This window comes from Neofelis nebulosa, chromosome 1 (genome assembly GCF_028018385.1).
Source record: "Neofelis nebulosa isolate mNeoNeb1 chromosome 1, mNeoNeb1.pri, whole genome shotgun sequence".
Classification (NCBI taxonomy): domain Eukaryota; kingdom Metazoa; phylum Chordata; class Mammalia; order Carnivora; family Felidae; genus Neofelis; species Neofelis nebulosa.
The window spans coordinates 237904205-237928606 of NC_080782.1; the positions used below are offsets into that span (position 1 = coordinate 237904205).

Genomic DNA, 24402 nt, shown 5'->3' on the forward strand with positions numbered 1-24402 from the left:
CACAGTTCTTAAGCATCCAACCTTGATTTTGGCTCAGGTCATGAACTCACAGTTGTGAGATTGAGCCCTGCATTGGGTTCGACACTGGGCATGGAGGCTGCTTGAGGTTCTCTCTCTCCCTCCGTCCCTCTCCCAAGCTCGTATGCTCTCTGCATGCTCTCTGGACAGGAAGGAAGGTAGGAAGGTAGGAAGGTAGGAAGGAAGGAAACAAAAGAAAGGGAGGGAGGGAAAATTGTCTCATGCTTAGACAACTTGGTCTGTTAAAAAATTGCTCATGTTAAAGTGCCAAAGTGCATCTTTAGTTTCAGACATAGTCATAGTTCCACATCTTGGGTCCCAAAGAAGTTCTGTTAGTCTTCTAGATTTAAAATAGTACCCATATGGGAAGGTATGCTTATACCCCTTGATTTAACTATCAGAAGACAGAGGATAAAACCTCAAGTTCCATTTAGTAACTAATTGTGGATCTATCATTCATGAATATACCTAAACTTTTCTAGAAATTATGTTTTCAGCAACAAAATAAACTATTATAGAGCTTCTACCCAACTGTCCTACTCCAAGATTGGGAAACGAAAACAGCTCATAAGCCTAAGATTTAGAAACAAGTTTATATTCAGGATTGCCTGGGTGGCTCAGTTGGTTAAGTGTCCAACTTTTAATTTTAGCTCAGGTCACGATCCCAGGGTCCTGGGATCAAGCCCTGCATCGGACTCTGTGCTGACAGCATGAAGCCTGCTTGGGATTCTCAGTCTCTCTCCCTTCCCACCCCCTCTCAAGATAAATAAACAAACAACAAAAAAAAGAAATTCATATTCAACTTACCTGTATAGTCCCAGTTTCCTAAACTTCAAATCCACCCCTTTAATTTCCAACCTGAAAGACCCAAACCCTTTTAGTTTATATATTATAACACCCTTCTCCCAATAATTTTACTTGCCTTTCTCCAAACCTGTTCTAGTTATCTTCCTACAAAATGACAACACTTGTCAAAAGTAAAAAGGTACTACAATTTTGTACAATAGTAGAATTACATTTTCTACTTTGTTTTTAATACGTGGTCTAAGTGATAACAGTGAATACCTGCTTCCTTTGCCCAACTCCCACCCCTGCAATATGTGTTTTCTAGAGATACTCTCCCCCTACGACTTTCTGGAACCCATTCAAATGCTTATAACAAGAACAAACATATTTATACAACCAGATCCTATTCAAAATGCATAGTTTACTGAGCCAAGCTTGAACACCTGCACTGAGCCAGAGCAACAACAGTGTGTTTCAATATATGAAAAGGGTCATCTGGCCATTTGCAATCAACAAGTATTTACAGTACTTGTTATTTGCTCTATACTAGCAAACACAGGCAAGTCTCTTATAGCATGAGTTTTTTTATAACATAATGTAATTATAACCTCACCAATTAGGGGAAAAGAATCAGTATGTGAAGGCACTGTTATTACAATGCAAAATGGAATCAGCATAGAGTAAGTAGGAAAAATAATAGTTGCATCCAAACAATAGATAGATGCACACATAGACAGATGCACTGTTTGAGTGTCTGGGGTTCTTCTGGAATAGAATTGTTCTGTTTACCCAAGCACTGTTTTTTCTTTTGTTTACCACTGCCCGTAATAAACAAAAGAATGCATGGTCAAGGACAAAGGTGATAGGGATGTCTAAGAATCTTCTGAGTAGACTAAATGGTAAAGGAGTAAACATGATTTGTTTCTGTTAACTTGCCAATGGATACAGTACTTCCAGGTTACGCTTATAAAAATACATATATCATAGCAAGTCAGCAGAAACCCTGTAATCCCCTCTCCCAATGAAACAGCTGTTTCTTTAAGGGATTTTTCATCATAAAACATTTCTCAGGAACACAACCATGACGTTATAGCAGAAGCACTATAGCTTATTATCTGAAAACAAAACATACTTAGGAAAATCATCTACCAATAAACATCTCAAATTCTTCTTGACAGATGTGAATTAGCATTAATTGGGCACTGGAGAAATAGGGAATCACGAATAACTGAACAAAGCAAGATTAATAAATATATTAAAGTACACAAAACTTAGATGGCCTTACAAGAGCTTGAAAACTTTGTTTACGTGCTTTAACTTACCATGTTATACAAAAGATCTCTGTGAGATGAAATCATTTTACAGATGAGAAATCTAAAGTGCTCAGATTAAATGAATTGCCCAAGCTCATAAAGCTAGTATATTGCATGTAAGATGTCAGTCTCATATCTAATAATGTTATGAAAATAAAAATTACTAAGAGGTCTTACCTAACAGAAAAAAACTAGAAACATTACCATTTAAAATCAAAAGTAAAGCAAAAATATTCCACCCCCAGCCAATGCTGGTTACTTTAGATTTCCTAACATTGAAGAACTAGAAAGAGATTAATAATAAAACTAAAAACATAATAGGAAAGAGTCACAAATCCATTAAAAATTTTTAATTACACAGGAACAGAAAGTTTATGGCTATTTGGCCACCATGGTAGGTTAATGGGGATTCACTGAACTATCTTTACTTTGGGTATGTTTTTAAAATTCCATAACAAATAGTTAACAAGTCATTGTTAGTATAAGTATGTCACAAATAATTGCATGAGATCAAATGACACACAAAACTACACATAAGACTACTAAAACAAATAAAGTACCTAGTAATAAACAATATGTAGGATCTATATGAATGAAACTGCAAGGCTTTATCAAGATTCATAAGATAAAATTTGAACAAATAAAAACATAACCACGCTGCTGAATATAAACAGTAATTAACACATTAAACACAACTTAAATCCACGTCAAAAAATATTTTTTAGAACTTGAATTGTTGCTTTTAAAGTTTACTTAGAATAAATGGGCAAAAAACCTAAATTTTTTTTAAAGAAAAGTAATGAAAGGGTACCTCACCAGTTATTATAGTCTATGACTTAAAACAACAGGGGAATAACACAAGAATAGACAGATCGATGGGCTAGCAGAGAAAGTCCAGAAAGAAACACAAGTGTATATGCGAACTCAGGGTAGTGATAAAGGTGGCATTTCAAATATGCTGTGAAAGAATTATTCAACAGTACTAAAAGGACTACAAAAACTACAGTTAGAATCCTGTATAACATTGCTCTGACAAATACATTTGATCAAATAAAATTTAACTGCAAAAACTTTTTTAACCCATAAAAACGCTAGAAGAAAATGTAAGAGGGGCGCCTGGGTGGCTCAGTCGGTTGGGCGGCCGACTTCAGCTCAGGTCATGATCTCAGTCCGTTGAGTTCGAGCCCCACATCGGGCTCTGTGCTGACAGCTCAGGGCCTGGAGCCTGTTTCAGATTCTGTGTCTCCCTCTCTCTGACCCTCCCCCGTTCATGCTCTGTCTCTCTCTGTCTCAAAAATGAATAAACGTTAAAAAAAAAAAATTAAAAAAAAAAAATGTAAGAAAAAATGTATATAATAAAGTCAGAGGCAGTAAGACAATGAGATTTTATTACACATTAATATTTCCTAAGTGTAAAAATTGACAAATGAAAAATCAGAAATACTTACAATATGAAAAAAAGAGTTGATATCCCAATAAACAAGGCACTTTAAAAAAAAATTTAAAGAAAATGATAGGAAAACAGGCAAAATATGGGCAATTCACAAAAGAAATTAAATAATGAATAAATAAGAAACTATAAATTTAAATATGAATGAAACAAATAGACGTAAAACCATGATTCCATAGGTTTCCTATCAAATTTGCAAAGATTAAAAGAAAATTATTTTTAAAATTATATAATAGAGATAATGATCAAGAAAATGCCAAACATTACTCCTGTTCATTATGAATGAGATTACAAATAAGTTCAACTTTCTTGGAGAAAATCTGGCCTTATATATCAAAAACCTGATTCAATAAAGCCACTTCTAGAAATGTTTCCTACAGACAAAACCATGGATGTCTACAAAGATGTAGCAACAAAATTTTAACTGCAAAAGATACTTGAATGTAAAAATAAATATATATAAGACACCACCACACAATACAATAAATACACATTAAAAACTTAACAGAAAGATGGTAAGTGACACGGAATATACATAATTTATTGTTGAGGGAATGAAGCAGGTTTAAAAACAATAGGCACAATATGATCTGACTTTTAAAAAACATGACTAGAAAAATGTCTGGGTGGCCAAAGTAAGGTGAATTTTATTTTCTTCTTAGAATTTATTTGCACTGTAAGTTCTACAACTGATACACCATTACTCCCATAATTTAAAAAGCATTAAGTTGCATCTTTAGCTGACAACTGACGAGGGAAGAGTAAAGGAAAACAATATGGGCAGATGAACTCTGAAAACACAACTGTTTATTACAGAAACCAATACATGCATACATATAAATTGTATACTACATTTTAGGATGATTTTCATCCACAGTGATTAAAATAAACGTTTGATGAATAAAAAGTGAACCAGTTACCCAGAAAACTTTGTAACCTAGAGCCATATGTCTAAGGTATCCCAATCTATTAGAAAAGTAAAAGATAGTAGCAAATGCAATCAGAGTTTAATCTTTATGAACCACAGATTATTCTAAACAATCTTGAAAAACAAGAATAAGGCTAGAGAGAACTCACACCCCTGATTTCACTTACTACAAAGCTACAGTAATCAAAACACTCTGGTAATGACAAAAGGACAGACATATACCATACAGACCAAAAGAATAGAGTCTAGAAATAAATGCTTGCATATATGGTCAAACGATTCTTGATAAAGGTGCTTGGGCCAGTCAATGGAGGAAAAGACATCTTTTCAACAAGTATTTGAAAAGTGGATATCCACATGCAAAAGAATGAAGCTATACCATTACCTAATACCATATACAAAACTTAACTCAAAATAGATCCATGACCTCAATGTAAGACCTAAAACTAGACAAGTCTTAGTAAAAAAAAACAAAAACAAAAACAAAAAAAACAGGGTGAAGTCTTCAAAACATTGGATTTAGCAATGATTTCTTGGATATAACATCAAAAGCACAGAAAACAAAACAAAACAAAACAGACAAACTGGACTTTATAATTTTTTTTTAAATTTGTGTATCAAAAGACAATATGCAGAGTAAAAAGGCAACCTGCAGAATGGGAGAAAATATTTGCAAATCATATATGTTATAAGGAATTAATATCCAGAATATAGAGAGAACTCCTAAAATTCAACAACAAAAAATAAACCACCAATTCAAAAATGAGCAAAAGACCTGAATAGACATTTCTCCAGAGACCTTACCAATGGCCAATAAACACATGAAAAGATGCTCAACATCACTAATCATCAGGGAAATGCAAATAAAACTGTGAGATCCCAGCTAATACCCATCAGGATGGCTACTATAAAAACAAACAAAAACCAGAAGATAATAAACACTGGCAAGGATGTGGAGAAACTGGAACCCCTACGCACTGTTGGCGGAAATGCAAAATGATACAGCCACTGTGGAAAACAGGATGGCAATTCCTCAAAAAAATTAAGAACAGAATTCCCATATGATCCAGCAATCCCACTTCTGGGGATACATCTAAGAGAACTGAAAGCTGGGTCCTGAGATATTTGCACACCCATGTTCACAATAGCATTATTCACAGTGGCTAAAATGTGGAAGCTACCCGTGTCCATCAATGGATGAATGGATAAGCAAATTGTGGTATATACAATGAAATGTTACTTAGCCTTAAAAAGGAAGAAAGTTCTGATATATGCTAAAACATAGACAAATTTTCAGGACACTCTGCTAAGTGAAATAAGCCAGTTACAAAAAGATAAATATTGTATGATTCTACTTACATGAAATACTTAAAGCAGTAGACACAAAAAGTAGAATGGGGTTTTCCACAGGCTGGATGAGAGGAGTAGGGGGACCAGATACAGTATCATTGACCAGATACAGAGTTTCTATTTCACAAGATGTAGAGAGTTCTGGAGATAGATGGTGGGTGATGGCTGAACAACAATAAGAATTTACTTAATATCAGTCAATGGTATACTTAAAAATGGCTACAATAGTAAATTTTATATTCAGTGTATTTTACCACAATTTAAAAAATGAAAAAAAAAATCTTGAAAAAGAACAAAATTGGAGTTCTCACACTTCCCAATTTTGAAACGGAGTATAAAACTACAGTAATCAATGTAGTGTGGTACTACTGGCTTATGAACAAACATAGATCAGTAAAACTGAATGGAAGGTATAAGAAAAAAATCCTACATTTAGGGCCAACCAATTTTTAACAAAGGTGCCCAGACAATTCAAAGATGCTGGGACAACTGGATACCCACAAGCAGCAAAAGAACGAAGTTTGACCCCAACTCCCATGATATTCAAAACTGATCACAGACCTAATCTAAGAGTTAAAATTACAAAACTCTTAGGAAAAAACATAGAAAGTTCTTTGTGACCTTGGGTCAGACAGCAGTTTTTAGATACAACACCAAAGTACAAGTGACAAAAGAAAAAAATAGATAGATTGGATTGTATCAAAATTAAAAGCTTCTGTGCTATAAACACCACCAACAAGAAAGTAAAAAGACAACCCAGAGTGGGAAAAAGATTTGCAAATTGTGTATCTGATTGGGGTCTAGTATCCAGAATATGGAAAAAAAAAAAAAAACCCTACAAGTCAATAATAAAAAGATAAGCCAATTTTAAAATGAGCAAAGGATTTGATTATGTTTTCCCAAGATGTACAAATGGTCAAAAAGTACATGACAAGATACTCAACATAATTGTCATCAGGGAAATGCAAATCAAAACCACAATGAGATACCGCTTAATACCCATAAGGATGGCTATATTTAAAAAAAAAAAAAAAAAAGGAAAATATGTGTTGGCAAGGATGTGGAGAAATTGGAACCCTAGTGCGTTGCTGGTTGGAACGTAAAATGTTGCAGCCACCGTGGAAATAGTCTGATGGTTACATAAAAATTAAGCAGAGTTACCATATGATCTGGCAATTCTACTTCTAGGTATATACCCAAAGAATTGAAAGCAGGAACTTGTATAGTTGTACACACCAATGTCACAGCAGCATGGTAACAAAAACTGGTAACTCAAATATCCATCAGTTGATAAATGACTAAACAAAATGTGATACATGCTAAATCACTGATGAGCCTTGAAAACATTATGTTAAGTCAAAGAAGCCAATCACAAAAGACCACATACTGTATGATTTCATTTAAATGAAATGTCCACCTAGGCAAATCCAGATGCAGAAAACAGATTTGTGGTTGCCTAGGGCTAGGAGGTTGAAGGGAAAGGGGAATGACTGCTAACGGGTACAGGGTTTCTTTAAGAGGGAAAAAAAAACATTCCAAAATTAGATTGTGGTGATAACTGCACAACCCTGTGAATACACTAAAAAAACAGGGAACTGTACGTTTTAAAAAGGTAACTTGTATGCTATGGAAATCTTTATCTCAATAAAGCTACAAAAAAACTTTTATAAACTATACAATTATAACTTCTTGGAAGGTATTACTAATATTTTCTGATGAAGACAACTGGGATTTAATTTCCCTACTTAGTACACTGCAATGAAATCAAAAGTACTTTTAACACTTTTAAAATAAATAACTAGTGGCAAATGTTATCTTACATTCCAAAACGTTTCTGGGATAATTATAGTACAGAATTTCACGAAGGCAAAATGTAATTGTACCGCATTCTGATTGGAGAACCAGCAAGCGTACCTCCACTCAGCGGGTCCCGCTACAAAGTGCGGTAGAAAGAGAGCAAAGACACCGCGCGATCAACGTCAAAATAACAGGGTTTGCGGGCGTTACACTTGGTTTGTTTTTGATGGCACTGAAAACTTCAAGTACTTAAAGAACATCAGGCTGAATCACCTTTTAGAACTGAATGGTCCAATCCAAAAAACAAACAAACAACAAACAAAAAACCAGAAGAGAAACAAATGAAGTATGAGAAGTATGTGCTACTTTGATAGATTTCCTTATGTTTTTTTCACTTACATACTTCAGAATCTAGCTCATGTCACAAGCCTGAAGGGGATCTGCAGAGGTCAGCTGGTCTTGGCTAAAAAAAGGATAATAGTTACTTTCAACTCCAGGATATCTGGTTTAAATTTTCAAGTAGAGCTGGACTCATTTGTACTAAAATAGATTTTAAGATAAGAAGATAACATGTTTGCATACTCCTTCTGCTTCCTAACTCCCTATACAGAGTAAATACCTTCCAACTTCTGTCCAGCAGAAATTATGACTATGAATAGAGAATTATTTTTAATAGTCCTTAAAACTTTAAAAAGTCTCTTTGAAAGTTAAAATGCCTCAGAATTATCTTATGGATAATCACCTGCCTGCTTATCTACCATGAATGATTACCTCTGCTGCACACACACAGTCAAGCAATTCTATCGGCAGAATGAGTCCATGGAGACAAGCCCACAGGTCACCTGAAACAGGTGACAAAAGCACAAGGCTAAAAAATAAAAAAAACTACAAAACAGAAAAAGCAAATCAAAAAGTGGGAGAAAGGAAAATTTGGGGTGAAGATCAGTGCTGGGTAGAGAATGAAAGGAAGACCAAAGCCAAGCAACAGGAAAAAGAAGGGATCATCTAAGCAAAAAGTAAGAGTCGGTGTTAAACAAATGGTCGGAGGTAGAATATATCCAGAGCGTCAGTTATTTGTAATAGGAACACAGTGTACCAGCAGTTTTGAGTGGGAAACAAGAAATACGATGAAGTGCACGCGAAATAAGATGTAAACATACTAATGACTACAACTTTAAACCTCCACATGGCTCTTAAATATTTCTAGCCCAGCAAGCAATCTAAAATGCACAACGCTATGTGGGCAAAGAGAACTCAAAGCAAAAAGTTCCAAAAGAATAACCTAAACCACTCTAACTTTACGATGTATTTAACCCCTATGGTTCAAACATCCCATTACTATATCTATTCCCACTTCTTCCTTCAGATAAGTTTTGTTTGTGGAGTTCTGATGGGAGCAAAATTGGTGTAACCTGTTTAGAGGACATTAAGATTGTCCACAGAAGAGCCTTAAGCCCAGGCCTATTAAGATTTATTTCTAGGAAACTGACCTGCGCTTCACCAGTCCTGTGGTAAGGTACCAGGGTTGTTATCAGTAACTTGTGCTGAGGCATAATGACCAGTTTCTAGAACTGAGAGAAACCAGGAAGGATAAAAATCCCTGTAGATACAGCAAGGGAACTTAACTTCTCTTACTTCATGAAAACTTGACTCTGCACCAGTGGCATCAGCCACAGCAAATATCCCTGTGGGGAACCTGGGGACCTGGGGAGTTCTGCCTCCACCTGAAAGAATGTCGTGTGCAGACAGTAAAGGACATTTGTTGCGGTGCTTTTTAGAAGCACATATAAGTGAAAGAACCTAAAGTCCCCTCAATGGAACCAGTATACTACGTTCTAGCCATAAAACAGAACGATAAGCTGATGAACTGAATTGCGATCTACGTGCAGCTACTGATCACCAAAACATATGAACTGAAAAAAAGCAAGGCACGGACTTATACACATAATACCATACAATTTGTGTTTAAAGATAATGACATATGGACCTTTCTAACTAATTCTGACACATAACCAGGGAGCCATTAAAGAAATAAGTGATAAAGGTAACTTCCTAAAAATAAGAGCTGCACACAAAAAACAATACCATAAATAAAGTCAAAAGACGTTTGTTTCCACAAACTGTAAAGCATTAACACAAGAAAGCTATCAGTGGACAGCTCTGGGAAGAAGGACCTGGGTGGCTGGAGGAGACGGAGTGAAAACACGTAAGTCTACATTTCCTCAGTATATTTACATTTTTTCATATACATGTATTATTGTCTGCTCAAAATGAATAAAGTATTACAATAAATTGTGAAGTCTCTCCATACATAGATATGCTTCTATATGCATAGACACAAGAAGATGCTGACAATGACTATTCTAAAGAGGGAGACTCAGATTGTCCTAGGTATCCTTATGTACTGTTTAAATTTTTTATCATGAGCATACATGAATTTTATAACCCAATCTTATTTTATAAGAAAAATTTGCTTGTTGAAAGTACATAACCTTTGACCCTGAAATTCCATTTCAAGGACTAACTACAATTGGAGAACTGCAGACATATTTTCTAGGAGGTCCTTTGTTAATCGTAATGGCTAAAATTTGGAGACTACTTACATTTTTTCTATCACTAGAGAACTGGTTCACTAGATACATACATATTTACATACATACATATAATGTAATGACTGCAATAATTAAAACTGATGGTTTAGAACTATATTTACTGACAGGAAGAGATGCATAATATTCTTGAATGAAAAAAATGTTAAGATCGTAGATTTCATTACTCTCTACCTACATTCATAGCATTATTTGGAAAGATGATAAAGAAAATAGTACTTGTCTCCAGTAGCAGAGTTAAGGCTTTTGGTTTCCGTATACATTTCTTTGGGTGCCTGGGTGGCTCAGTCGGTTGAGCGTCCAACTTCAGCTCAGGTCACGATTTCACGGTTTGTGAGTTCGAGCCCCGCATCGGGATCTGTGCTGATAGCTCAGAGCCTGGAGCCTGCTTCAGATTCTGTGTCCCCCTCTCTCTCTGCCTCTCCCCTGCTCGTGCTCTGTCTCTGTCTCTCAAAAGTGAATAAACATTAAAAATAAATAAAATTTCTAAAATTTCTAGTTTCTGTATACATTTCTAGACTATGAATTTTCTACAATAAACCTATAATTATAGAGAATTATAATTCTTTTATAATCAGACAAAAAAGCGATTTTATTTTTTTTAAAAAAAAGAACTATCTCAAATACCATGGAATGAATGAATGTACAAACAAATAGCAAGTCAACATATACAATTTTAGCTTCAATAATAAGCCAATGTGGAAACAAAGGTGGAAGTAAACTTTTCATTGCTTGGCCCTGAATAATAAGGCTACCCATAAAAGTACCACAAAATATTCTGGATAAAACCTACAAAGCGAGTTATAATTTCAGCTCTAGTGTCCAAAAATCTTTTGCTGAATTTTTCTTCTGTTTAAAATACTTAACCAAGGGATGCCTGGGTGGCTCAGTCGGTTAAGTGTCCAACTCTTGATTTTGGCTCAGGTCACAGTCTCATGGTTCGTGGGTTCAAGCTCTGTGTCAGGCTCCGCTTTGAGCTCCACATTGATGGTGTGGATGGAGCCTGCTTGGGATTCTCTCTCCCACTCTCTCTGTCCTCCTCCCCTGCTTGCTCTCTCTCTCTCTCTCTCTCACAAAATAAACAAACATTAAAATAATTAAAAATAAACAAATAAAATACTTAACCCAAATACTTCATTATCTCCCTTGCCCTCTATGTGGCATAGGGTATGCCTACCACTCCTTCTGAAAACACTCTTTCCTTGGTTGGTATGATCTTACCTTACAAGGCCTTGGCTTTTCTCCAAGTTGCCATGTACAGCCAATAAGTTGTGTACTGCACACTGCTGGTGCACAGTGGGAATGACCCTGAGTTTTCTCCTCCTCCTCGGGACTCAACTTGTTGGCCTCCTGGATGGTCATCTGTTTCTCTACATTCTTTCCTAGGACCTCTTCTTACTCTACACTTTGTCTAGGCAATTTCAAGATGACTCGAAGCTATTACTTCAAGTACCTGGTTAACTCCCAAGTTTTTCCCTATCCAGATCTCTATCTTGAGCACTACACTCATGTTATCTGCCTAACGGACATTTCTTCTTAGATGTTTAACAGGTACATGCATTTCAATACGCCAAAACTCAATTCATCATGTTCCCCATCAAACCTGCTCCTCTTTCTGTTTTGGCTATCTATGTGAATGGCAGTATCTTGCTGCTTATGCCAGAAACCTAGACCTTACCCTTGGTTCTTCTGACTCCTTCCTCTCTCACATTCAACAAATCAACAGGTCCTATCAATTGCTCATCATTCCCTCTGTCATTCCCTAATTCAAGCCTCTAGCACCTCTCACTTGGATTACTATTACATTTTCCCAACCCCAGTTCCCCGTAGCTACTAGCTATTCCGAGTATGTTGTCCAGCACTCTTTTTAAATGATTAATCTGAACTTGTTACCTGTTTAAATCCTACAAATGGTCCCCATTGTCTTCAGAATCAAGTAAGAAGTCCACGACATGATTTCCAAGACTCCACTTACTTCTCCAACTTAATTTTTTGTACCTCTCACCCTACCTGTTACCACTCTCTGCAATCTGGTATTGAAATTCTTCCAATTCCCTCACCATACTATCTTTTCTTCGTATCTCTACAAATGCTACTTGACGGTGGCTCCAAAGGGTGCTGGAGACAGCTTTAGCCTTCCCTCCTACAACATAACATAAAAGCTCTCGAAATCACTTCAAATAAAAAACTTAAGTTAAAATTTGCTTACTACACATCATACTCCCTTTTCCACCAGATAGAACTCCTTCCTTTATAAAGAAATTCCGGAACCAGATGCTACTCCTCTAGCCTGCACTGTAACTCCCCAACCTTCACTCACTCTTATTTACTGCCCATTCACTTGTGTAACTTCTAATTATCTTTCAAGTCACAACTGAAATACCATCCTTGAACCCCCAAGAGCAGATCAGATACCCCCACGGCAACCTATACATCTTCCCTAGTGCAGCCCTATCCCCACTATGCTATAATTACCTTTCTACTTGCCTGCATCCCTGAAAAGTTTGCAAGTTCCCTGAAGACTTGGACCCTGTCCTGTTCACTGCTGAATTGCCAATATCAGGCACAGAACCTGACATATTAGAGACATTCTGCAAATAGCTACCAAATAAATTAAAAACATAAATTTTTTTTTAAACGTTTATTTATTTTTGAGAGAGAGAGAGACAGAGCATGAATGGGGGAGGGTCAGAGAGAGAGGGAGACACAGAATCCAAAACAGGCTCCAGGCTCTGAGCTGTCATCACAGAGCCCGACGCGGGGCTTGAACTCACGGACCATGAGGTCATGACCTGAGTTGAAGTCGGTTGCTTAACCGACTGAGCCACCCAGGCGCCCCAAAAACATAAATTTACCAAAAACAAAACACTATAGCTAAAGAGAAACTATAATGAAACATCAAATACTTAAATGATTTGACTTTACATTTAAAAGGATCTTCAATGTTGGGTCAACATTAGAAAACACATTACAAGTAATGTTTTACTTTACACAACATTTTCTTGGAAAGTGTGTATAAACTGAATTTTTTGCAAACTAAGTCATGTGGTAAATACACCAAGAGAGCTTATGTACTTAAAGAGATTCTTTCATACAGTGAAAAAAAAAAAAACTCCAAATAAATTTATTCTACACGAACTCAAATTTTCACAATTGGCTTTCCTTAAAGCAGAAACCTTATAAAAATAATTTTTCAATACTCATGTCTGCTTTCCCCAGAAATAGGACTTGGTTAACATTAAGTCATGACACCACTGATGGACAAGCTTTAGGTTTTTTAAATCTCTTTAGTTCTCTAGACAACCTCTAAATTCGGGTGTCCAGAAACATGTACAATGGTCCTTGCATCATGATGTAAAGAATTCCTGTCCTTAGGATGATTATTCGTTGGAACTCATGAGCTATATAATAAAACCATAAATTTTAGAGAGCTGTCTCAAGAGATGAGTAACTGAGTTACCTTGAATCGTAGGAGCCTAAATAATTTATTCACATAACAAAAATAAACTTCAAATATCAATCACGGAACATCATGATTTAAACAAAAATGTCAGTCTGGTTCAGAGACTAATTATATTTTTCTTAAATTTAGAAATAGAGGTTTGATCTCTCCCATTTGAATTGATTTATTTACAAGGTATATTTCAGAAAAAAAGCTCTATTCTTTGTAGTGGTTCAATTTTTCAAATACCTGGGACTTGTATTTGGCTCACCTGATCAACAAAGTTTGCCCTGTCTTTGACTTTTGGTTTTGTTCAATTTTGTTCCTGATAGCAATATAGCCAGCCGATCAAACTTTGCTTCTCTGGGTATTTTCACAAGATGCTGCTTTTCTAGTCTCCTATAATATGCTCAAGTTTTTAATTTCAGCAAATTGAAAAGGGACACTTTCAAATATGAATTTCATGTACACCAAAAATAAGAAAGTATTAAGTACCTGTCAACATTTGGCAATGTGCCAGGAACTGAGGGGAACACAATTACTGCCCTAGAGGAAATCTATAATATCTAAGCCATAAACATCCACCAGAAAGACCCAAAGGACATATAAACATTAACCACATATACTCTGAAGCAGTTACACAATACATCTATGAAGGACTAAATATGTTTTGCGGGGTGATTAGTGAAGAGGGAATTACTGGAGTTGTATGTTAAGATAAAGTAGTTAGAATTTCTGAAGCTAAATGTTAGAACCTACTTCAGCTCGGGAGGAAAAATTTCCAGCACAAGGTGCTGCCTGAGATAAAGTTCAGAATGGTGGTCTGATTTGATGGAGGAGCCAATTTTATTCATTTGCACTTCAGAATCCTGCGATGGACTAGAGAGTGAACACTCCTGGGTCTCACTGTCAGGTCTCACAAACGAAGAACAAAGGTCTTGGTCCTGCACCGAAGTCAAGGTGAAGCCACTCAAAAGTGGTTCTCAACTGCTTTGAAAAAGTGTGGCAGTTTCTCAAAAAGCAAAACATGGTGTTACCATACCTGGCTATATGCCCAAGAGAACTGAAAACAAAAATCCCACGTGACAACTCAAACGTCAATGTTATAAGCAGCATTAGTCATTATAACCAAAAAGTAGAAATAACACAAAGGTCCACCGACTGACGAATGGATAAACAAAACGTGGTATATCCATAGAATGCAATACTGTTCAACCATAAAAAGGAATGATACTGATACATGCACAATGAAGATGAATCTTAAAAGCATGAGGCTAAATAAAAGACAAACAAGGCCACACACTGTGTAATTCCATTTACATGAAATGTCCAGAACAGGCAAATCCACAGAGAAAGGAAGTAGTTAGTGGTTGCCAGGAGGTGGGGAGATGGGGGATGTGGAGTGATGGCAAACCGATACGGAGTTTCTTTTTGGGGTAATAAATGTGCTGGAATTAGATAGGGGTAATGATTGTACAGCCTTGGGAACGTACTAAAAAGCAGTGGACTGCACACTTTGAAAGGGTGAATGTCGTGGTATGTAACACATCTCAATTTTAGAAAGGGGGTTCTCAGCGTTTTTTCTGCCATGACGCATCAGAAGGACATGACATGACTCCGTCAGTGCAGGCAGCTTACTACAGCAGGGACTGGTTTTGGGGCTCTAGCAACGACCATAATAAAGACTCTTGAGACTCATGACACTCAAGGGTCTTCAAGGATTAGGATCAAAATAACAGCTGAAAGTCACTTTTTAGTCACAACATCAAGTCACTTTAGGTAACAAGAAATACCTAAAGACAAAAAAGCTTGTAGTAGTTTCTAAGGAACAAAGAGAGGACCAAAGCCTACCGAAGCTGGTGTGAAGGAAAGGATTTACAAACTGTTCTGAAGAAGGAAAGGACAGTAGGATTTTCATTCTCTAGCAGCAGCTAAGAACAGAAAAAGAACAGAAAAAGAATAAAGAGACAGTGAGGATCAGATTCAACAATAAAAGGCACTACAGGAAAGACGACAGCAGCCACAGGGGATAATATGTATTTATCAACACTGCTTTGGCATATACAGTTCCCAAATTACATATGGATCATGTTTCAAATGTTGGTAAATCATAATTCTGAACACATTTGCCAAGAGAAATAATTGTTGAAAAGTAGGTAAGTTTGCAAAATGGCCTACAATAATTTATAATAATCTGTCATTATTTCTATTTTCCTAGCTGAAATCCAGTAGGCTGGAAGCCATCTCCCCACCTCCCATCTCTTCCCACATCAGATTCCACCAAGAGAAATTCTCCCTCTGGGAATTTGTTGCCACCACCATCTTGCAGCACAGAAAACTCTGGCTCCCTAGTTCTCATGGAGGTGAGACCGAAGTAGAATCATCTGCTATCAAGAGCTGTAATCAAAATGGAGTTCTGCCATGGCAGCTTTACATATGAGGGAGAAATTCGTAAGTCAGACATTGAATTTCAGAGGCTGCTTGTACTCTGATTCAGCAACATTCTTGTGATGGGAAACTGCCGCACAGAGAATTAAGGTGCTCATTGTGAAATAACAGAAACCTCATCATGTCCAGTGGGTACAGTGGATCATCTGTAGTGCACGCACACAGCAGGCCACATACAGCAGGAGCTCAAGGGCCAAAAGGTGTGGGGAGGGAAGGCGGGAGAAGAAAAAATTCAAACCCACACAATCTGCTGGGGTCTGCAAGAGCACAGTAAAAAAGCACCTCTCCTTACCCTAGTCCTCTTAAAATACCCTATCTGATGAGATCTTCCCCTTCCTTTAAGAGTCAAACAAAATGCTGCCATCTTTGAGAGGCTTTCCTTGAAAACCCTAAACAGGGTTGGCAGTTTCCATCTGTGTTCCATTAGCACCCTGTATTAATTATTATAGCGCTTATTAAATCGCTACAGTTTATTTACATTTGTTTCCCCAGTAGATACCTCCTCAAGTAATGGAATATCTTATTCATCTTTGTATTACCAGTAAGTACTTCGGACGGTGCTTGGCACATGCAAGAGTCCAATAAATATTGGTTAACGAATGACTGTATGGATTTCTTCAAATGTTGAAAGAAACAGAAAAAGTAAAAATCAAATGAACAGCTCCCAAACGAATTAATTTGCCAGTCTTGCTACTAAGAAAATGGGATTTAAGCATGAAACCTCAAAGTGGCCTTCCCAGTAGATCTGAAGGCACTGAATATCTAAGGTAGATAAATTCAAGTGTGTCCCTTTCCATCACATTTTTAAAAAGTTATAAGGAATACTCTTTCCTGGGCATGCAAAATCCTCAGTAATGGGTACGTATGTTGTATTTGGCATTTCTGACGTCTAAAGAAATATTTAAGTCAGATTGAACATATATGCAGGGTTCAGCAATATTCAGAAGAAAAACTATCAGATTCCTTCAGGGGAAATAAAGGGTTCCACCACGTTCTGATCATAATTAAGGAAATAAAACTGAATTAAAGCCCCAATGCAGACTGAATCAGAAGGGTCCTTTGTGCTAGCCACCAAATGAATGGTTCACTGGAGTGGGAACAAGCACAGTCCATAAATCCCAACATCTTAAGAGATAAAGATAATGGAATGCTACAGCAATATAAGACAGGTAAAATAGCTGGTATGTCTTTGGAAGTTGACCTAACTTCTTTCAGGCAGTTGGTGAGAACCTACATTAAAGCATGAGACTAAGAAACAAAGAAGGGAATCACTGCCTAAAGTAAAATTTGTTTTAGTGGCTGTTTACCTAATCTTGCAAAAGTATTACACTTTATATTCATAATTTATTTCCTCAAATCATAACACTAGAAAAGACCTTAAAAATTATCAACTCAAGCCCTCTAATCTTACAAATAAGGAAATCAAGGTTTACAAAGGGCAAGTGACTTGCCCAAGGTCATACTGGTAATCAGATGCGGAGTCTGAACTCAAACTCCGTCTTTGTCTCCCCAACTTAAGAGTTTCTTCTACCAGAAGACCTTTGGTTCCCCCTCCACACACATACATATATGTGTATATATGCGTGTATGTATAGATACACCGACGTATCTACATAAACACTTGTTGCACTCGAAAAAACCAAGGCTGTTCAGAAATGTTTTGAAAAAGTATACCAATTAATTGAGTTAATTGAAAAGACTACTCCTCTGATAGGTAAGACATTCATGTTTTCCGAATGACCCACGAAAACACCAAATCTCCACGTCTAGGTTTATATTTACCTTAATATATTAGCTTTATGAGGCATAATGGTTAAGAGCATGTGCTCTAGAATAAGAGGACCTTTTGTAATCCCCTAATTGCAGCTCTGACATTTAATTAGTCATATAAGCATAGACAATTTTATCTAACCTTTCTAACAGCTTAACCTTTCTAACAGTTTCCTCACCTGTAAAACTGAAAAACAGAACTGACTTGATATGGTACTTTGTAAGGATTAAATAGATGATGAATGTAAAAGGGCTTTGCCCAGGACCTAGTAATACTCATTAATTTAGCTATTATCATTATTACTGCCTCCTAATTTTTGGGTTGCCTACAAAAGTGCCCCAACAAAAGTTTTCTGTATATTTCTCTCTCTCACAAACGCACACATATAATCCCAATTATATATAATCTGTTCTTTTGAACACAGAGTACAGCAAATTAAGAACCCTGTTCAAGAAAACTGCTTTTGCTTTTCTTTTTTGGAGATCAAACTCTTACCTCAAATTGATTTTTAAATGCTAGAAATGTCCAGTCCCTGTAATGAGAGTTTAGAATTTAAAAACACAAACTGTCTTGTCTTCTCACACTTTTCCATTCTTTCGAACAAAATGAGTTTGGTTGCCTAAATTGTACAAAGAGGAAATGCAACTGACTCAGAAAGAAAATGAATCTCCCTGCTTCCTACTGAGTACCCTTTTGGTGTTCAGACACAAAGGACACTATCTCATTTATGGTGACAGTGAGAACAAATTATTTCCAAGATTTATTGTGCATTTATGCTTTAACTCTATTAGAATCTGAAATTAACACAATTACAAAAGGCCCTTTTTCCATATATATAATCATGCTTCAAATAAAGTATTTCCTCCTTCCCCACATTCCTTAAAATGCTGAGTTTATCTTAAGTGTGGTATACTAGCAGGATAGTATTAATAATTCTTTGAGTCAAAGGAATGACCTTATGAGCTGTTTTATTTCCTAAAACTTAATAATTTAAGAAGCTAACACCTCCAGTCTGAATTCTTTTACTACGTGCTCATATTCTGTGATGCTTGCTGGAAGACTGAAAAGATACATTTATGTGCCTTCGTTCTAATAGACAAATAGGTCTAAACAAAACCCACTTCATTGTACATCTCAGGATTCTCTTTGAAGGTGTTATTGTCTGTGTTCCTAGAGTACTCTGAAATTTCAGTTACAGAATGTATAATTTAATTTGAAAGTAAATCAATACTAGAAACAAATTATTTCGTCATCATCTTTTTACAAAAGATTAAACAGCCACAAATTTTATTTTACCAGGACTAAAATGCATTAAATTACATTTCACTGACATAAGATCAAAAGAACCTCATAAATACAATGCTATATTTCACTCAAGTGATGAGGCTGTGAGAAGCCAAACCAAAAATATTCCCTCTGGAAAACAAAAACTGTCTTAAGTAATTTTAAAACTCTCTCGACATTTGATCCTTTTTAAATTTTTTTGAAGTTCATCCTATAAACAAAATCATTAAAGGCTGCTGGAAAACAAGCCCCAAAATTATAAAGTTTTTTTTTTTTTCCAAAATGCAATGGTAATTTTCAGCTATCACAAATGACTAAGAAATGTTTACGTGCTGTACATTCAGCTATTTTTAAATTGTATTAATTCTTCTAAAATTATTTAGTCTAAATTAAAACCTAACTATGAGATATAAAATGTGGTTAAAAGTACCTCCTGCCACTAAACAATACCATAGTTTTTAAATAAAATATAAAACCAAAGTTAATAAATTTATATATTTTATTAGCTTAAGTCAGTAATTTATGGAAATAGAACTGGCTTCTCTCAGAGAGATTAAAAATAATTTAGAGTCACCAGAATTCTACAAAGCAGATGACAGACTGGTCAAATGTACTACTATGTGTAATCTCATGGCATTGGGAATTTTCTGAATATGCCCCAAATTACATAATATTGGGGGAAAGAGAAATGGTTTAAGGCTTTTGAAAAATATTATATGAGAAAGATAATTTTTAAAGTATATTATTAAACAATACTTCGATGAAAAATATACGCAGAGTCAACAGTAGGTAGGTATCTCCAGATGCAGATTTCTCAAATGTCACCAGATTATCCATTCCACTAAGAAGTACTTTTAAATACATGCAGCACACCAGAGTATCAAGTTTTCAAATCCCTATCTTTTGCAGATATCTGTACTGCTTTAACTGCTCATATAAGCACTGAAATGCACATACCAAATTAATTAGAATCACCATCTTCCTTTAAGAGTCCCTTTTAAGTTATTTGAGAAAGATACCTCAATCTAAGAAAAATGTTGAATATACACTTCCTTCTCCAATATCCAGAATATTAGAGAATTTATAAATATGGCTCCCCCAACTTACTTCAGCTTTATCAAAGGTTTCTTTTTTTTAGTGCTAATATAGTTCTGAACAAACCCTCTTACCTAATTCGGGGTGGGGGGGGGGGTAGGAAAGCAATTCTTTTAAATGTTAAAACAGCAGCTATCAAATTAACATTGATATTCGAGTAAAGCTACTTTGTTTATACTGATATCTAAAGATTATATAATAAACTCTGACATGATTTCTCCCGCAATTTTCTATAGTGTCAAAGGCAATAGACAACATCAACACAACGTTTGTACAAGAGGAAAACAAGGAGTTAATAAAATATATTTTCCCCTCAACTAAGAATTGCCTTCTCTTTTGTCAATATTACACGACATTCATCTACTGACAAAGGAAAAATGAACACTTCACTTGCCTGTTTAAGAAACTAAACTGGAAGCATTACCAGCCATAGACTTAATTGAGTTATTCGTAGGGGAAAATATTTAAAGCAAAGAGACGATTTACAGCTTATTGCCAACAGCTAAATTTTGGGGGAACAGGCCTGAACACGATAGCCCCTATTAGTCCCTTGCCTTTTTCCCCACCACCCACCCTGCACCAAACCCCCATTGTTCTATGTAAAACTCACAGGTTAATGGTATCTAAATAACAATTGCTACATTGAGGTTACAGACGATCCCTATGAAGAACTCTTCAGCATCACATTTACTTGCTGCTTTCTTTCTCCCAAATAAAACCCAAATTTGGTAATAAATCAATCACAAACTGGTGGAGGAAAGGATCACAGCTTCCCTTCCAGACTGATGGATGTCACTCCAGAGGCGGGCGAGGAAATCCCCCCGAAGGTTACCAGAATAAATGGACCCCTCCCCCCGAAAACCATTTAAACTGACGTTTTACTACGATTTTTTTTTTCAATCTGGAACCGAAACCCTTGAAAACTATACAGCCCACGGAGTAGCAGCTCTTTTTCCCTATTAGCCACCGAAGTAGAATACACAGGCAGGATTTCGTGTGGGCTTGGATCCCTAGTACACCACTTCCTCCCCAAACCTGGCTGGCAGGGCCAGATTCGGGTGTCAAGGAAGTGGGAGACCGGCGCGCCGGCGCCCCACTCTCCCTCCGGGCTACCTGCCTCGGCCTGCGGGAGCGCCGCCCAGCGCGGACACCGGCACAGACACAAACACTCACCCATCTTTCCTCTTGGCTTTGTAGACGTGACCATAAGTGCCTCGGCCAACTTTGCAGCCCTCGTATTCAAACAGGTCCTCGACCCGCTCCCGCTCGCTGCTCAGCTTCACTTTAAAGTCATAGTCCATTGTCACAGCCTCCGGGGCCGGGGAGCTGGGTCGGGGGGCCGGGGGACAGGGGTGGGGACCGGGGAAGCACCGGCAGCCGCAGCCCCCGGGAACCCGCCCGCTCTACGCCCGGCGGCCGCAGCACCAGCCCGACTGATGCGGCAAGAGCAGGAGGAGGCCCCGCAAGAGCGCGGGGGACATCCAGGGGGACGGCGGGGCAGAGGCCGGCCGAGGGGGTGGGGGGACGGGGAGGTTCCCCGGGGCGAAGGAGAGCAGAGGGACGACGGCTGGGGGTGGGGAGCGGCGTCTCTGCCCTTGTCCCCGCGGGCTCCCGGGGCGCCGGCTCTCCTGCTCTCTCCTGCCGCGCGTTCTGCTCCCGCTGCGGGGAGCGGCGGGGCGGCCGCGGCGGGCTCTCCTCCTCTTACACTCGCACTCACGCCTCACCCTCTCTCTCACACACGCTCACACTCACTCACTCACTCTCTCACCCATACACTCAAACAGAAAGGCAGCGCCGCACAACAGCCGGTACCTCCTCAGAGAGAGGAGGAGGGAGGGAACTCGCGGAACACGGCCACAGCTGTCGCAAAAACGTCGCGAAGTCTCGGGCTGCCTCCGGGCCTCCCTGCAGCCTGCTCCGCGGCGCCAGTCCGGCCCCGCCGGGGCCCGCACCTCGAGGATCCGGTGGAGGAAGCAGGGTAGCCACTGCCCGAAGCTGCCGCCAGAAGCACCACGTGGATTGTCCTGACGGCGGCCAGAGCCCCAGACTACATTGCCCAGAATGCACAGGCCACCGTCGTTGCCGCCCCTTCGACGACTCCACCCCACACAGTGGTAATACGGGAGCGTTGCATGATGGGATTAGTAGTCCAAGGAGAGATTAGTTTCAATCGCTTAGAGGGATTTTTTTTTTTTTTTTTTACCTTTTCCTTTTTCTTTTCTTTTCTTGTCTTTTTTTACAGCAATATCGCTAGAGTGTGATTTGGACCGTAAACTTAACCAGAGAAATTTATGTGCGAGGGAGGCTAGTTTGCAGTTGGAATCACAGTTTGCGCCCCTTCCGAACCCCAGATGTTAAAGGGCATTATCATTATCGAAAAAAGTCTATATATTTGTAAACAGCTCACAGACTTGGTGTATTCTTGTCGTTCACAATCTGATAAGGGCTGCACAACGATATCAACATATTGACCCACATTACAAACATCAATAAAAATGAATCAATGACCAGTGGCCATGCTACTCCTGAATAGTTTTACTATTGAGAAAGATGACTATCTAAATGCTTCCCATCCATTGAGAGGGGACATTATTTTGAGTGTGGCCTTCTGCACCTCTGTCTATAAGAACAGCACATTTGAGCCATGATTACAACAACGGATCTAGATTCATTGAAACTAATTAGTTGATAATTTTAAGGTAGGAAAGGTGCCAGCTGAAGGGGTCCCAGTATCTTGATAATAATCTCTCATTTTGTCTAATAATTTTGTCTTATTTGGATGTGTGTCTTTAATTTTTTATTAATTGTAGGTTTGTATTTATTTTACATTTTCCAATTGCTACTATTTCCACTAAAGCTCCCTACTCCCCAAAGGACATATAATCTCTCCCACTTTCAAACCCCCATAACCCTTTTTTTTTCTTGCCTTTCTTGTGGTAGTCATCAAATTATGTTTTATTTTCCTTTTGCTAGATTATAAATGCCTATAGGAAATCATATTTGCATCTTCCATAATACCTAGTAATATGCTTTGAGTATGGTGCACAGTAAACATTTGTTGAATTAATGAGTAACCGTATTTATGTTAAAAATATCCATGTACAAGGACACCTGGGTGTCTCAGTCAGTTGAGCATCTGGCTTCCGCTCAGGTCATGATCTCACGTCTGTGGATTTGAGCCCCGCATTGGGCTCTATGCTGACAACTCAGAGCATGAAGGCTCCTTTGGATTCTGTGTCTCCCTCTATATCTGCCCTTCCTCTGCTCATGCTCTGTCTCTGTCTCTCAATAAATTAATTAATTAATTAATTAATTAAAACTTTTTTTTAAGTTTAAAAAAATCGATGTACAGATAGATGATGACAATGATACCATTTGAAAAATCCTCAGAGGGGCTCTTCTCTTATATAAATTTCTTTGGATAAAATTGTGACTTCACCACTGGTTAAATTGAAGTTGTTTTTACCTAGCGCATTAAATATTATTTAATGTTTAAGTACACTGACTGGTTAGGTGAGCCTAGGTTTGAATCCTGCTCAGCTGTTTATTACTGGTGTGCCGTTGAACCATCAGTTTCTCTCTTCGTGAAATGGAGCCCTAAAAGGCCCTAACTTAGAGGAGGTTACATGTTCTATTCAGTGATATATAGTGGGTGATTCTCTAGCAGGACTGTTCCTTTGCAGAGTTAAAGAACTCAATGTTTTTCCCAGATACGGATTTAGAATAGACTCTTCTAGAAAAATAGATTTGTATTGCTTGAGGGATGTGCCTTTTTGTTCAGGTAGTTACTCATAGATCTTGACAAATCAAACCACCACAGTGGAGGAAGCATAGGATTGGACTTGGCTCTGTACCGTGGGTGCCCCCACCCTGCCTCACTTGCATATGACTGTCCAAACACTGACGGTCCCAGACTTCTTAAAATGTACTTCTGACTACTGTTTTGACTCGATCCACCCTATGGCTGAAGGTATGAATTCTCCCTGAAGAGACCGAATTTTTCTAAATAAAAATTGTACAGTTTTAAGAGGTACAACAGGATATGTGTGCGTGTGTGTGTGTACATGACTAGTGAAATGATTACTATAGTCAAGCTAACTGACAGTATTCT

The 24402-nt window shown here is 37.8% G+C and overlaps 1 protein-coding gene across 3 annotated transcripts in view; it reads right to left on the reverse strand.

Annotated features, from left to right (window-relative positions):
• Window positions 1–22246, reverse strand: part of CDK8 (cyclin dependent kinase 8) — a 111525-nt gene extending 89279 nt beyond the window's left edge. Inside the window, exon 1 of one of the 3 annotated variants that reach the window (XM_058689357.1) lies at window positions 21465–22246. In XM_058689357.1, coding sequence (XP_058545340.1) covers window positions 21465–21592 — 128 coding nt within the window. In that variant the 5' untranslated portion in view covers window positions 21593–22246. The remainder of the gene's footprint in view (window positions 1–21464) is intronic. The other 2 variants (XM_058689348.1, XM_058689339.1) reach the window with 2 other exon arrangements.
• Between the last annotated feature and the right edge of the window lie 2156 nt (window positions 22247–24402).